The 17,455-nt window shown below is 30.1% G+C and overlaps 1 protein-coding gene across 2 annotated transcripts in view; it reads left to right on the forward strand.

The window, feature by feature from the left end:
* Positions 1–8,061: 8,061 nt before the first annotated feature.
* LOC130901054 (activin receptor type-2A) overlaps positions 8,062–17,455 on the forward strand; it is a 34,152-nt gene continuing 24,758 nt past the window's right edge. Inside the window, exons 1-7 of one of the 2 annotated variants that reach the window (XM_057812131.1) lie at positions 8,062–8,445; positions 10,254–10,441; positions 10,915–11,074; positions 11,244–11,380; positions 12,909–12,938; positions 13,862–14,020; positions 14,458–14,680. In XM_057812131.1, the coding sequence (XP_057668114.1) occupies positions 8,376–8,445; positions 10,254–10,441; positions 10,915–11,074; positions 11,244–11,380; positions 12,909–12,938; positions 13,862–14,020; positions 14,458–14,680 (967 nt within the window). In that variant the 5' untranslated portion in view covers positions 8,062–8,375. The remainder of the gene's footprint in view (positions 8,446–10,253; positions 10,442–10,914; positions 11,075–11,243; positions 11,381–12,908; positions 12,939–13,861; positions 14,021–14,457; positions 14,681–17,455) is intronic. The other variant, XM_057812132.1, reaches the window with a different exon arrangement.

Genomic DNA, 17,455 nt, shown 5'->3' on the forward strand with positions numbered 1-17,455 from the left:
GGTTTCTTCTGTTTCAAAATTAGTTTTTTTTGATAATTTTTAAAAGAAAGATAAATTTTCTTTAAGTCTTTATCAAAATATGATATTGACACTGACAATTTGCTCATTTATATGATCTATAGATCACCTTCATCATGAATATCAAAATAAGGATGAAATCAACTTAAAACTTTGTTCTAATAAGAAAAATTAATTTTTCCTTGGTCCCTACGTCTCAAATATATAGCAGTAATCAATTAAATTATCTGTAGTTATATTAAAATTTACAAAATAGAGCTATAAATTTTACTTAAATTATTTGGATCTTCTTTATAATTTATAGCTTTTTCGTTTTTATGAGTGTGAACCATTTCTAAACCATTTCTTTTTTCGTGTATTAGATTTCGTTTTAAGAATTATTGAATCTTTATAATTAAATTTATGTTATTTATTTTTTGATATTTCATGGTTTGTTAATGCAGTTCTATTTTTAAGATATACCAGCAATTTCTTATTTGTGACCCAATAAAAATACCTTCCTTTAATTTGGCATCACTCAACTGGAGAAAGACTTCTCTAAGGTATTTGAATCCATCACCGTCTTTGTCCATAGTCTTTACAAAGTTTTTCATCAATCCAATGTGAAGGGGGGGCGAAGGGCATTTTTGGGATCTACAGCTGGTATAAACTTAACATTTTGAGATCCCGATTGAAACTCATTTCTTGCTTGCCAATGGTTTTTATATTGTCTTGATCTACTGCCCGACTGTACCATAGACAAAGAAAGCAGCAATGTTTCGTAAACCCTCCCTGAAATTAAATTAAAATTCCAATCATCCTCGGGCCCCCACATATCTGCCACTTATACTTGTTGTAGTTAATTTTGTCTAAAAGCAAGCGAATCTTTTCATAAGTTCCTTTCATCTTCACAAAATAGCAACTGGTATAGACGATTTTAAATTTCCATCCTAAAGGTTGTCTCTTTTTTGTCTCTTTGGCTAACAAGTTCCATTTCTTAAGACAGGAAGCAAGAAGTTCGGACTGTTGCTTTGATAACCCCAAATCTTGTACTAAATCATTCAACTCACTTTCAACAATCAAATGTAGTTCCCCGGAACTGGTATTTGGAGTTAAAATAGGGTCGGTGCATTGTTCTTCGGAGCTTCTTGATGATACGTTGTTTCCAGTATCTTCTAAACTAAAACAATATTTTGCAGATCCATTCATCCACTGCACCAATGACACGCTACAACTAACATGGCACGCGTGGGGGGCCCACTGATTGTCTTGGTCTCCAATTAAAGTACCAAAATATTTGAAATATTTGTCAGGAGAAGTTTTGCAGCAGCTACACGTTTGACTCGACATTTTCGTCTATATAATCACTTTTTGCACTATAAACAGAGAACCACTTAATATGAAACTCAACAGAATACTAATTTCTAACGTTATTTTTATGTTTATTATTCTAAATAATATAGTTCAGGTATTTTTTCGGTCATGAAATTTACCGATATTAACCGCTCCTTTATAAAACTACCTACCTGCTAATGTAAACAGGGATAATTAAGCTATTGAAAAGTGGTATGTGTTATGGCTTAATAAATATTTTTTCTATTATTGGACGGATATTTTCATTTTACCTATGTTACGAAAATCTTGTCGGCCAGTATTATTAAATTAAATCCACCGCTAATATCGATAACCCTTTTAAACTTTTGCATTTGTGAATATGACGACTTTATATGGGCGGTAATATATTCGGTCAGAGATATTTGGGATGTCATATTTGTTGTAAACTCGGCTAGATTTTAGGGTGCTGTCTTTAAACCAAAAAAACTGAATTAGATATTATAAAAATATTTCAATTGAGTGAGGACAATTGAACTATCCAACTGTCAGATAGGTGTATATGTAATATTATATTTGCAGAAATGTACAAATCCTTACAAAAGCAACAAAATTATCAAAATTTAGAGATAATAAAATGAATCTAACCTAAACTGTATTACAATGTAAATTAAAGTGTACAAATTTAGTAAAAAAACATTATCCTTGTTACGTTTTCAGATACTTACTTGCCTCATGTACTCAGGTACCTGTGACACTGTTTTGCCAAATTTATCAGTGAATTTAAAACGACCTTTGCAAAACCGCAGGTCAGTTAATTCATTTACCGAATGTGCATCCTCCGATAGTATAGCCAGCGAAAACGGTATTTATTTTTGTCCCCCACACCTACTCGAAAAAATTAAAAATTCATGACTGAAGAGTACTTTATTTATATTTTTACTTCTATTTCACTTTAATTTTTTTTTTCTGTTTGAATTTACACTTGATAGAATAAAAGTAATAATATGATGTAAATAATTAATGTGATCTATAAGTAAAACACAAGTAAAACCTCTTAATTACAATGGATGTGAGAATACCTTGTGGTGTAAGTTAAACAAACTACAATGGTCGTCATGTGGGTATTGAATTATAGAGAAGTATTTTCTCACACATATACACACCACATTATAATAGGTATATATTATGCATGGAAGTGTACTTCAAGTTAGACAGGATACGTAACGCTTCGAATGACTGGCCACGACGAGACGGGAAAAAAGGGACAAGAAACGCTCAATTTCAATGTAGCGGATATTCTTAAAAAGGTCTTGTAGCGATGGGTTAAAGCAATCAAAACTAAATTAAGTTATTTATACTCGCTTTCAAAAATTGTGATTTTTCGGTTTGAACATAATAAAATTTGCTTAAATTTTTACGTAATAATTAGGATAACAAAGACACAAAATACTTATTAAATTAATAATAATAATAATTTCTTATTATTATTACTCTTCTTATTCCTCTTCACATTATGCTTTTTGTGTAATCAAAAAATACGTTTTGTTACAAGTTGAAAAAAGTCCGAAAGAAGTTCATAAAATGTTAAAATCTATCTATTGTAATAATTAAAGAGCAGATTTAGATGTGGAAAATTTTGATGAAATAAACACAGAAATTAAAAAAATACACATTTTGTATATTTTCTATTTGAAAAGATAAAATTTATGTACAGTTATTTAGAAAGGTGCAAACACCTACAAATGGAGAATTTGTATATTATTCTAACAAAACTTCTATTAAAATTTATGACAAGTTGTTTCCCAAGTTATCTACCTGAAAATTTTGCCTTTTATTTGACTATATATTTTTATAATTCTAAAAGCTTATCTATCGAGGTAACTGGAATATATTTCAAGTAACTTAAATCTGGAAATTCGATATCTACATCAGTTCCATTCAAAATTTCCTAAATTTTATCGGGGGATTTGAGGCTGCTGTTTTTCTAAAACGGTTCAACATTTGTTATTTACTGATCTACCAATTTTACATAAACTTTTGAAATTTTTTCTTTAAATTCTTTAACAACTTCAACAGCCTCTATTCAAGGCAATTTTATTTTTCTAAAATATTTATAATTTTCACAACAAAACTGTAATGCATTTTGATAAAAGTTAGTTGATTTGCCAATGAAGTTTTGTGGCTAAAGAAATGTCAGTTTTTGCCTAGAGCTGAAGGGTATATAATCTCTATCAGGACCGAGTTATTCAAACTAGAAATTATGAGACCTAACCATTCTCAAACAAAACATAAACGAATATTCTCACACCTCACCATAAAGCGTGATTTTCCACTTCCAATTCTGATGCATCGAAAATGAAACCTTGTAGAGTAGCACTCTGCTTGAAAAGTACAGAGCACTTCATTTTAGAGTTAAACCATTACAGCACCGTGAGCAATTTTTCCGTATAGGGTGAAACCACCAGTTTTGGATATCTTAAGAAAACTAAGCTTTGCAGCTTCAAACTAAAGTTTTATTAAGCGTTCTGTGTTATGAAAAAATAATCAAATTTTTAAAAAAATTTGTAAAATAAATCAAAAATCTCCAATTTTGGCCACCAAAATACTACTTAGGGCCACTTGAGAAATTATTTTTAGCCACACTATGTGCCAGGTTCTAAATAAATGGAAAACAACTAAAAAATAGCATATTTATTAGAAATAATATTATTAATTGAAAGTATTATAAATAGTGGACTAAATAAACAGAATATATAATTGGCAAAAAAAATATCTTTAGAATTTAATATTTTTTTTATTTGAGACTAGTAATACTTCATCATTTCAGGCTCTTTAAATATTCCTCGAGGATTTTTCATTGCCGGCTTAGAAATCATTTATTTAATTTCATCCCATTCTTATTCGATTTCATCCTTTTTTTTGTAGCCATTTCTAGTAATAATTGCCACTTCAGACCATTTTAGATATTAGATATCGGCGCCTATCTAATGTTCTGGTTATTCGACCAGGATAAAATGCATATTCCGTACTCTATAATAACGAAACCCAAAACTTAAGGTATCAAGCTCTTGAATTTTTCGATCTTCATGTTCTTGTAAGTTTATTATTGGGTTGTAATTTCTGTCTTCTTCGTTTTCCATACTTTCCACTTCTAAAGCTTCATCATGTTTGAATGAAACCCATACTTGATACAATTTCTCATATCTTTAATCTGAAAGATGTTCATTCAAATTATACAATTGCTTAAATTGTTGAAATTCGTAATCTTGTAACTTTTATTCCAAATGTGACAGGACTTTATCATTGTTGATATCAATTTTTTCATGTACATATTTTAAAGTACATCTCTTGTAATCTACATTTTCGGCATTATACGGAAATTAACCACATTTTTCATAGTATTGGACTATTGGCACATCTTGCTTCTTGATATCTTTCCCATCGTGATGAAGTTTTCAATTTCTTCTTTTCCATGCACTTTTTTGTGCAAATAAAGATACGAGTACGTTCGAGAGAAAAATGAGATGAATGGCTCTAAAAAAACTATAATTGGTAGTTCGAAGTCCTTTTGTAATATGTTCGGATAAAAAGTTATTGCAAAATATTTCTAGAACGAACAACCGGCCATTTTTAGTTTTCCCCAAGCTCCAATTTGAAAGACATGCTTTTACATAATGTTCAGGTAGTCTTTGTATATTTAAATTTGTATAGAGTTAATGATGAAGCGACATCTGCAGCATTTACAGTGATTTAGGTCATAATATTTCTGTTAGCAGATGTGCTATAACACTCCTTTTTCGCATATTACAGAATTTCCGGTAAGTTTTAGAAAAAAAAGTCTCCTCTAAATTCCAAACTAGTTTGAGATTATTTAAAATTGTTATATTTTCTCCTAAGAGTTCAGTTGTAGTGGCAAACATACGCGAATATTTTTTTCACTTATTTTTTCACTTCAGTCCTGGCATTGATATATTCAGTATGTTTAATGGATAGTTCAGAATGTCTTTTCATAAAACTACTAAACCATTTTTGTCTGGTTTGTAAATGTTGGTAAATGGGTCACTAATTTTCAAGACTTTGGACAGTTGCATAGCGAAATGACATAACGCTTCTTGGTTTATGGGAAATCCCATTCTGGCAGATTTTTTTAGCCAATTACATAGCTCGTTTTCAGTTGTTCTCCCAAAACGCATGTAGGACCTCTAGTACATAGGAGTGTGTCCAGAAATTTTATATCGTAAAGTGGTTCGTGGAATGCCATATAGTGTACTGGCAATAAGAACGGAAACACCTTGGCGGATATTATTTAAAGTGGCACGCTGACTTTCCTCGATGTATTTCTGTGATATTTTGATATCCTCAATTGTACTTGAGAAAATTGATAGGGCCATAACTAGAGTTTTCAAAACTCCGGTTTTGGCCACCTAATGGCCACAACTGAAAAACTGACAGTTTTATGCATCCAGTATTGGCCACTACGGTTATAAAAAAACAAATTTTGTAAAATAACTCCTTTTGCAGAAAATAACTGCCCTTTTTATATAAAAGCTTATAAACTAAATTTAAACATGTAAGAATAACCAAAGTAAGAAACAAAAACTTACCACAGATTCTTAGCGAAAAGGTTTACAATGTAAGAAAGAAACTTTATCTGCACTAGCACTATCTACTCAAAATTTTAAAAAATAATGCAGAACTTGTTAGAGTTTTCTTCGACGCAAACATTGTTAAAGAGACATTTTATTATAACTTAATATTTTAGTAGAAGCATGGAAGTGGCCAAAACTGATGCCTTCACTCTTCACCCTGCTTATGCTTTTACAGATTAATCACTATAGCTCGGGCGCAAAATCGTTGTCCACTTGTAATAGTGAAATTTTGATTATCTTTCTGATTGCTTGTTTTATATTTATGAAACAAATACAAAGGTGCATAAAGTAGTCATATTGATGGTTCATTGAATAAAGGGGATTGGGGTAATAGAACTTTTATTCTAAGCGATGTACAGAAAAGACTTCAAAAATGGATCAACAGCTCTTTCCATCATCGTAACACTGCGCGATAACAAAAGATGCTTTTATTTCGCGAGTTCTTGGCCATCCTAGTCTGTTCACGTCCGCCTTACTAGCCAGATTTAGTACACCTCGAAGATTTCAACACGTGACTCTTGAACAGTTTTACGATACGTAAAACCTATTAGTCCCAATCTTGTTTCGTGAGTTTCTTCCATTAACATCATCATTTTACAATTGCTAGAGCGGTTTAATATATCAGGTTTTGTCCCATATTTGTGTATACACATTTTCTTACCTTCCCTATATATTCTACATTCATAATGTATTATACAAAATAAATTTCATAGATATCGACAGATAAATATTAAAATTATATAAACTCATATGAATGTAAATGTCCTCAAGTTCAATACTTTTGATTGAGAGTGTATCACTATAAAAACTCGTAGGGCTGATGACTGTGATGCTCCTATTGTTATTATCATCAAGGCGGCTCATATTACATCACCGGGTCTCCTCCATTCAAAATTAATATTAATCTTATTCTTTTATTGGTTTATTAAAACGCCTTTCTTATATTGCAAGTTCCTAATCGAATTATACATAAATATAGATCAGTGTAAACGAACAAAGTCCAAAAGGTTGTCTAGTGAACTTTTGCTATGTATATATCCCATAGAGATATTACATATTGGTAATATCTCTATGATATATCCACTCATTCATATTCACAGCAATAATTGCACTTTCATTATTGTGAGTGTGAGTATAAAGTTCAGATTTAAACTGACCTATTTATCAAATACTGAATCGTTTTATTCTCCCTTTAATTTAGAAAATTATAGTTTTATGTGAATATTATTGAATAAAAAAGAAACAGTAAAAGTTTGAATCTAAAAAATTCGTAATACTAAAGTTAGATGTTAATCTGCCAAATAAAACATATAAGACGAGGAACTTAAGCGTCATCTATTAGATGAAAGCTCAACTTTGTCCGAATAATATGAAAAAATCTACTTAATGTACAATTATTGCTATATAAATATGACATGAATGAAAAATAGAAATATTACTTCCACAGTTTACCTATATAAATGGTTTGTGCCTGCTTCATGATATCTGAATCATATTTCATGGCTAATAATTATATAGTAACCTTTATTGCAATGGGAAGTAATCGAAAAATCGAGTCATTTTACTTTTAGCATTGTATAAAGAATATTCTTTTTACAATGCTTTTAGTAACAAATCAATTAGATTAAAAGAAAACCAAAAGTGTTAACTTTTGAGTAAAAAAATGTGATTATGTAATATTCCTATATGGACAGTTCTTATGGGAGAAAACGTCTCTACGTTAAAATGCCGACAGTATTCATTTTCTCTCTCGTTCGAGACACTTTATCTATACTGCGCATGCTTGAAAATAATAACTAACTGAAGGGCTCGGATGAGAGAGAGAATTATACACCATTTGTTTCACTTAGTCGGAACACCTGCCACTTATAGAAACTGTCCATATAGGAGTATTACATAAATGGTTTTAACAGATCATTATTTCATGTAGCAATATGCATCGTACCTGTCTCATATATTTTTAGATCAAAAATGCTATTTTTTGCAACTAATAATATTTAGTCCATAGTCGATTTAAAATCATCGATTCCAATGTAATCGATTAATGATCGTGTCAATTCTCTTGATCAGATTATCTGATGTGACCTGATTACAATTTACGATTACTGATTGCTCTAATATTACTATAAAAGTGTAATGTTATTTAAGTGCTTGAGAAAAGACGCATTTTCTAAGTTTTTAACAACCTTTAAGTATGATTCAACTTGACTTGGAGAAAATAGTAACTTAAAAAGTGTGTGACAAGAGAAATATGAAAAATAGACTCTATTTTCCAAATATACCATTTTTTACGTTCCTGACCTGGGCCAAATTGTTGTCCATGTTTGTTTTCAACAAAAATAATACGCCAATTTTGCTTTAAATTTTTGTTTCCGGAGGAAAACTCACTGCGATATGGTTTTGTTTATTAGAACTTTTTTGGACTACTTTATAACGTGTTGGGTCGTGCTGAATTTACATAAAGGTAAGTAATTACTAAAAGGTCACACTACCAGAAGATGAGAGAATTCTTGACAAAATTCCATATTATAAATTACTTTTAAGTATTGAACAGATTACAGTTACTAAGTTATATTAGAGACAAGTATAATCTCTCTCATGTTATGAATTATTAATTAAAACTCGATAATAAAATTGGAGACACAATTAAAATACTAAAAAGTGGATAATTTACATAATTTAAGGAAGTTGGATATACTAATATTTCATTTAATCTTTAAATGTATTCTTTTTTGTAGCTTAGTACATGAATAAATTTGAATGAGAAATTGTGATCTATTTAAAATCTTTAAAGATGAAACAAATAGCTTTGTTATCAAGTTGGTACAGTTAATATCAGGTCACTTTTCTCTATTTTATCATAATACTTCTTTGATATAATATCTTGAAAGGGTTTTTTTGATTTTTCCTTAGGTTTATTTTCATGGTTGTGTAACCCATATCACAAAAACATTGCTTCTCAATTTTAATTAAAATTGAAATTTGCTCATATTTCTAGACTAATCCCTCTATATCTTTCCCACTCTTAAGTTATAAATATATATTCATATAATTAGTGATAAATTAATCTATTAGTTCAGAACTTTATATGAGGGCTTCTACTTAAGTTTTAAGTTAGACAAATAAAAACGAATATTTTTAATTGGATATGGCTTAATTGTTTTTCATAATATTCTCTATCAAAATCAATACACTGATGTGTACGTTTGAAGCAATTGTCGAAGCATTTTTTCCATTCCGATTAAGATAGAACATTAACATTAGAACAACGTTGACCTCTAAATTTAGTTTTAATTGGAAATAAGAAATTATTGAGTGCCAAACAAGGACTGGCCGATAACATTCAAATCTATGTGAGAGCTCGCATTGTCATGGTGGAGAATGATTCATCTTATGCGTTTCATTTCCCTGATATTTTCAAACACTTCTAGCAAACAAATGCTAGTGTACTATTCAGATTTGACTGTTCTACATTGCTCTAATGGAACAGTGGCGGCATTTACATCCAGTTATTCTGAAAAAACTGGCTGGTCTTTAAAGACCCATACAGTTGATTGTTGTTTAGTTTTGGGTTCATATGCATAGATTCATGATTCTTCGCCTGTCACGATCTTAAAGAAGTCTTTTGAAGCGATTTTTAAGCATATCTTGCAACCAATTGAAATGGGGTTTTTTTGAACAACTGTCAAATTATGCGTTATACAATATGAACAAATCTTTTTGACCATATAATACACCAAAATCGAAGTGAGTTGATGGGCATACTACTGTTGGTTTAATCCACGTCGAAAGTCATAGAAAATTATCGCACGAAAATGTTCTATTTTTTGACCAAGATGAATGTTTCAGGTATCTGTAAACAAGTCAAATAGCACTCGTATGACAATACATTTTGAGTATGTACATTAACATCAGTTTTACTATATTTCAAAACTTAAATAGCAACCCTCTTATAATGAATCTTCTATATTTATAAAACTTCAGAAACAAATGCTTATTGTGAAAACAAGTATTGTCTTAAACCTTTAGAAATGTCTAGTTTACAAAATTAAAAGTACATATTGTGGTGCATTCCAAAGATTTCACTGTCAAAGATATCTGTATTATAACATACTTCAGTAAATTAAATCCATTGGATTTATTTTATTAATGAAGATAAATTAATTTATTATAAATAGTATGTATTAGGAGAAATAGGTCAATATTTTTCCAATATCCATGTGCACAATAATCATTACATAATTTATCTCTATAGTTTTTATATATTTCTAGGTATATTCGTTGGTGGAGCGGTATTACAGAATGAATCAACAGTTATACAATGTGAATATTATAATAGTACTTGTAAGGAAAAAAATGGATGTCAAGATGTAGAAATATGTCACATTGATGATCAAAAACACCATTGTTATGTCCTTTGGTCTGTTGGAGAAAATGGAACTTTCACTGTTAAACTAAAGGTATATTTTTACTATAATACAAAAAATTTATTTTAAATGGTAAACCAGAATTTCATTAAATAATAGGAAAACGAAGGAGAACAGCTTATAATACAGAAATGTATTCTACAATATGATTATTTAAATACAGTTTGACAACAATATATCACCAAATATTTTTGAAATTTATTCAGTATCTAGCTATTGATGACACAAAATTCATTTGACTTTATTCTTCACAACCATAAATTTGAAATATATGTATTCAATAGTCTTCTAATAATGTGAAGTTGTAATTTGAGACTTTAACCACAATTATGAATCTAGTAAGATTTTAAAATTCCATGCTCAAATGCATAAAAACAATTATTGTTTTTCTCATTAACTCAAATACAGATTTTTCTGAATGTATCATATAAATTCCTGTTACATTAAAAATTCGCTTTCCTATTAACCACATTTGTTTTTTCAAGTTCCCAATTTTTTTCTTACAGGGATGCTTTTTAAACGGAGTAGACTGTGTAAACCAGACAAGATGTGTTGACACTACTCTAGTTCCGAAAAATAGTTTACTTTTTTGCTGTTGCGAAAGGAATATGTGTAATAGTGATTTTTCATGGGAGCCCAAACCTACTGAAGCTGCTCCTCCCAGTAGTAAGTAACAAAAATAAATCCAAGTATAGAATATATTTTAGAAAAATAGTTTGAAATTTTTTTTTCATTAATGTATTTTGAGAAATATTCAATGAACATTATATGAAAATGTTTCTATATTACTTACCAAACTAGTTTATCATACTAAATACAAATTGTTGAACTTTAGCATCGATTCCGATCCGAGAAGCAGCTGGCTATAACTTTTACCACAGTATTTGGATAGGTTTAGCTGTTGGAATCTTAGCCTTATCTTTAGGAGCTGCTTATTATTGGACAAGAAGAAATAAACACTATTTTCATGGGGTAAGTTAACCTTAATTGCATAACATTTATTTACCCATATTACTGGTTAACAAAACATAAAAGTTTTTCATCAGTTGCTTGATGAAATATTTTGCTCAGACCCTACAATTTTTATACAAGATGTTAACATTAATAGAGCCTTGGAACAGAAATAATCAAGGAAACATTACCTAAATAGATATATACATATATAATCACGTTTGTTACATTCCACTGCAGCATTAAGGCCCTATGCCATATGAGAACTGCTTTAGCCATTCAGTTCCATGGTTCTAATGAACTACAATACATTTTTTGAGATTTCTTGTAATGGCAAGGCATTCTAGAACTTGATAAACTTATGTTTCATTCTCCTCTTCACAGAATTCCTACTACACTTCTGGTCAGGTGTTTCCATATAAGGAAGTCAGTGAGGAAGTATAGCTTTAATTTACATACTTTTTGGATCTAGTGGCATTATAATTCCATAGGATCTAGCCCAGGAAGACACTACATGAGTGCTCTTCTTTCAATTTTCTTCTTATAAATTCTTATACAAACATTTTCCTTTCCAGTGTTATATCAAAGTCCAGTATTTGTGTTGGTTTTAAATATATTTCTTGGTTAAGTCTTTCTAAAATTTGATCAACTATAGTTTCATCTCTATTCCCAGAGAACCTGCATTCATTAGTTTCTGCTAGATCTATTACCAGGAAATTTCTGACCTAAGTAACTCTATGGACACTCGATTTTATGAGATCATCAGACAGCTTTTAAAAAATACTTTTCAATTTATTATTTGTCATTCTGAGATGAACCCTCAATACAACTCCACTTTCCAACAGAAGTAACAGTATGTTATAGGATTTGTGAATTCGTAAATTTGTAAAATCCATGTTTCATCCATTGTCACATATCGACGCAAGAAATCTTATTTATAAGGTGGAAACATGACCAAACACTGCTCTGAATCATCAAAACGTTGTTGTTTTTGATCGACTATGAGTAAACACGGCACCCACTTTAAAAATGGTTTCTCATGGTCAAATATTCATGCATACTTGTAAACACACTCCCTGCTGATATTTTTACGGCCTCAGCTATCTCAAGTTTCCTGGAGTAATCACCTCAATTGGACGTCCAGAACGTTCATCATCATCGGTGCCTATACGATCACGTTCTAATTCAGCAAATCAATAACAAATAGTTTTTTGGGATGGAGCAAAGACCGGATAACACATTGCTGAGTTTCTACAGTATTTTTTTATCAAAAAGCAATGATAAATTAACACACGAAATTATTTTGAATCCATTGTTTTGAAAATAACAAAGGTAGCTTCACTTAAATGGCTGTCACTTTTTTCTGACTAATCGAAATGTCATGATATTTTACACATAGTCTTTTGAAACTTGGTTCTTCATTTGACAATGTGTCTGTGTGTCAGTCACCTATTGAATGATGTATTAAATAAACACCTCTCAGATTTATATACAATTATTGTACATAATATATTAACATATTTTCTTGTTTCATGCCGATTTCAACTAGTGGGGTGTAAGTGGCTATTATCTTTTTAAGGTAGATTTTAGTTTTAAAATATAAATGAAAAGATGATCACTAAAACTCGGATTTATTGGTAATTAAATTTTGAAAAAGGTGCTGGTATAGGCATATCCTTTATTGAAAAATGCATACATCTTAGAATGTAGATGAATATAATCAATTCCATAATAATTAAGGGAATTAACAATGGGATATTGATATGACGGTAATTGAATAATTGTTTATTTAAACCAATCAGAATTTTTTTCTGGAAAAACTTAAAACTAAAATATATTCAATATTTTCTATTTCAAAAAACTCTTTGTTATTTAAAACCAATATATACATTCAAAATAATTGCTTTTACATCATTTGTGGAGCATGTTTTTAAAATGGCTAATAAATCTGGCTCCATTTGTAATTTTTCTCATACTGCAAACTTAATCTACTTTTATTAATCTAAGATTTTAACACACAATAACAGTTATATGAATATCATGTATTATTAGCATAAAAATGGTACATCAAGAATGGGCAAAAAGCAGTTTTTCTTTAATCCGAGCTTTAGTCATCATTTTTCAAAAAAAAATTTAATTTTAAAATGTAACTTTACTTTTGATTATATCTTTTAACCACCTACAAAATATTTTTATACATATTCCTTGTTGCTATAACACAACTCAACGCACAAGACATTTTAGATTATATTTTGTAAATTTTATTTGTGAAATCAAAATTTTATATGTTGGCCTATAGAGTTTAATGATTAATCAGGGCGAAAATAAATATTTTTTAGACCTCAAGTCTTATCACTATGTGATTACTGCTGTGTGAAATACAATTCAGAATTGTGATATTCTCCATCCATTTATTACTTGTGTCATGGAGGAAAGATTCCTTTGCATCAATTTTTTTTTGGCAATTTTTATTAAAAATCTTTTATATTCTTGAAATTACAGTTACCAACATCTGAACCACACCCGTTGCCCCCTTCAACGCCCATTTTAGATAATAGACCCATAAACCTCATTGAAATAAAAGCCAGGGGACGTTTCGGAGCTGTTTGGAAAGCTCAGTTTAAAGGTGAAGATGTAGCTGTCAAAATATTTCCCATACAAGTAAGTGCTTTTTGAACAGATATTAATAAAGTTATAAAAATTTCTTGACACTTACCTAAAGCAACAAATTGAAAGTTTATCCATGTATTCCTCTTTATGTCGGATGCTAGAGCACATTAATACGCATTTTGCAAACAAATATGTAATGCTGAATCAATAACAGACTGATAATAAAAAGTGTTCCTTCCGTTAGCCGAAAAAAAAGGATTTCACAAAGCATGTGAATAATCTTTTGATGAATGTATGTTATCATCTTATTCAACTTGACGTTAACACTCTTGCAGAATTATATTTCAAAGGAATACATTTATTACTAACGATTCTGAATGTACATTTATAGAAATAATCGAGACATCTAGTTATTTGAACTGTAATGGAAAAAGCTACTAGTAATATATTATTCTATGAATATTGTATTATTGTGGATTCCATTTTAGGATAAGCAGTCATGGTTAACTGAACAGGATATATTCAAACTACCTCATATGGATCACCCTAATATTTTGCAATATATTGGTGTTGAAAAACATGGCGATAATCTGCAAACGGAATTTTGGTTGATTACTGCTTATCACGAAAGAGGCTCACTATGTGATTTCCTTAAGGCTCATACACTGACTTGGAGTGAATTGTGCAGGGTTGCAGAAACAATGTCAAAAGGTAACATATTCTTTTATTAAAAAAATTAAAAGGGGTAAAGAAGTAACAAAAGTGATCTTTGTTGATTCGTTTGTATCTTCACTTGATGGAATAAATAGCAATAAATGTTAATATAAATATATAGCAGCTATAAAATCTGCAGTGAATGGGACTAGCTTTAACTCCCTGGGATCATTAAAATGCAAAGTGATAGAAGTTTATGGGAGTTGACTAAACAAGGCTTCCAGTACTGTTTCTCCAAGGCCATTGGCAATATTTATCCATCTGATGGACATTGTTTGCATGAATACCATTGTTCTAACAAACTATTGCATATTATATTGAAGAATTAAACAGCCAGACAACAGAGGTGCTTTTAATTGTTAGACATAAAGAAAACTTTACTTACCTATATGTCAAGAATCAACACAATAGAGTTTGTTGGTGAATATCTTATTCAAAACTAATAAGTATATTTAGAGATTGGTGAATATCTTATTCAAAACTAATAAGTATATTTAGAGTATATTGTAGATTGTTTGGGGAGTCGTCTTAGCTTTACAGCTACTCTGCATCTATAGCTAAAAGATATTTTGTACAAGACTCTAAATCTCATTGTTCTGCTTCCAAAATGCGAGTATCTCTAAACTTTTTGCATAGAATTAATCTATACATTTCAGAGGCACTCAAAAACAATAATATAAATTAATTTTCTTTACATCGACACCCAAAATATTGAAAATGATAATTTAAAGTAAAATTGGAAGTTTACAGCATATCGTCTAAAAATTTATCACCAAATTTATATGTTATGATGGTTGTTTAAAAATTATATTTCTGCCAAAAATGATGAAATTCGATCCCATCCTACTCCTTTTTTGGGTAAAACTATTAAAAAAAATATCATTGCCTTGTACCAATTTAACAAGACTATTATGGATATAAATAAGTTGGGTTCAATTAACCAATTTTTATCCCAGAAGTTACTATTTAATCCATGTCTTAACCTTTTGCATACACCTTGTATATATCTACAAATTATAATATAGTGGTGAATGATAATTTAATGTGAATTCTCGTGATAAATGGTCTTTCAGTTATTTACTTTAATAATTGCTGAAATACACTTGGGTTTGTGTTGAGTCAAGATCAATTGCATGTATTTTCATCAAGTGATTACAGGTTGTTTGAAAAATTGAGATGTCGATAGATTAAACACTTGTTTGTCATTTAAAAAATAATTATTATAAATAAGATGAAATTTAGGAGGTTTCTGTTCAAGTTTTTAGAAACTGTCTACTATTTGATTGACACTGACCATTATTATAGCAAATGACTGCTTCTTTTGATATTTTAAAGATTATTTTAGAATTTTGATAATAATAGAAATATAAAAAATAAACAATAAAGTACTTCTCAAAAATATTGAGCTTTTGTTATGTGTGTTAGCAGTCCGTCAGATTCGTGAATTTTTTAATTATACTATAAATTTGTTTAAATTAAAATTAAAAAATGAGTGTTCATGATTTTTATATTCATTTATTTGTTTAAAGCATTATATACATAATAAATACATAGATTCGTGTCCAAACAACTGTTAAGGCATTTGGTACGATCATTAGTAATAGGTACATCATGTGAGGCATTGTGAGTTCCATTCATTTTTATGATCCTCGTAACTACAGAAAAAGAAAGGCAAAATGTTCTTTGATAACTTGATTGATTTTGACTTTGATTAACGGGTCTTTTCAGGGATATATGAGTCGCTAGTTTTCTATTGTGAACTCATGGTTTTTGCCATGCAACTGCCATCTTCAGTAATGATTTTTGTAATGAATTGTTTTCCGACAGGCAGCATAAATATTTTTTAATGACTTCAAAATAAGTTGTAGCTCCACCACTGTTCGCCAATTCAACAACTACAAAAAACACCTATTTTTAGAAACAACATATTCTGCACAAAATGATTAATATATATTGAAAAATCGAATTTAAATAATCTGTAATCTAAGCATATATTCTAAATTTCGAAAAAAAAATTCTGATTTAACGCCATTGGCAACCAACTAACCTTACCTTACTTATAAAAATTCAACTTCACTCATGATGATCTAACCCAGGGGTGCTCAAACGGTCGATCGCGATCGATCAGTCGATTGCGAGTGCTTTTTGAGTAGATCTCGAGAAGAAAAAAATTTTTAATAAGTAGGTAGGTAACTAAACTACAAAAATGTATTACGTAATAAAATAACACTGTTTGCGGCAAAAGGCGGCTTTATCAAAGGAACGCGCAGCACTTGTCAAAGAAAAGACGCGTTGTTTCTAGACTAGACTGTACTGTCTAGTTTCGGGCGGCGCGTTTGATGGGAACATTCGAGACTTTCTTTCACACCGATATAAATGTTGCGCCTGCATGAATTGGAGTCATTCTGAATTGTAACTTGATAGCGATACTACGTCGATACAAAGTTTATTATTAAATAGTGGAAAATAAGTGCAGTGAAGAAATCTAAAACGTATCATTTTAATAAGGATTGGGAGGAAGAATTTTTCTTTTGTATGGTGAAGGATAAGTGCATTTGTGTTATTTGTCGTGCGTCAGTTGCAATATCTAAGCATGGTAACTTAGAGAGGCATCATAAAATGGTTCATAAAAACTATCAAAAGGATTTTCCGCCACAGAGTGAATTAAGAAAATGAAAAGTAAGTGATTTTATATCTTGTTTGAAAAAAGAACAAACCATGTTCACAAGACCAGCCAAACAATCAAAAGCTGCTACGATCGCGTCATTTAAA

The sequence above is a fragment of the Diorhabda carinulata genome, chromosome X (genome assembly GCF_026250575.1).
Source record: "Diorhabda carinulata isolate Delta chromosome X, icDioCari1.1, whole genome shotgun sequence".
NCBI classification, from domain to species: domain Eukaryota; kingdom Metazoa; phylum Arthropoda; class Insecta; order Coleoptera; family Chrysomelidae; genus Diorhabda; species Diorhabda carinulata.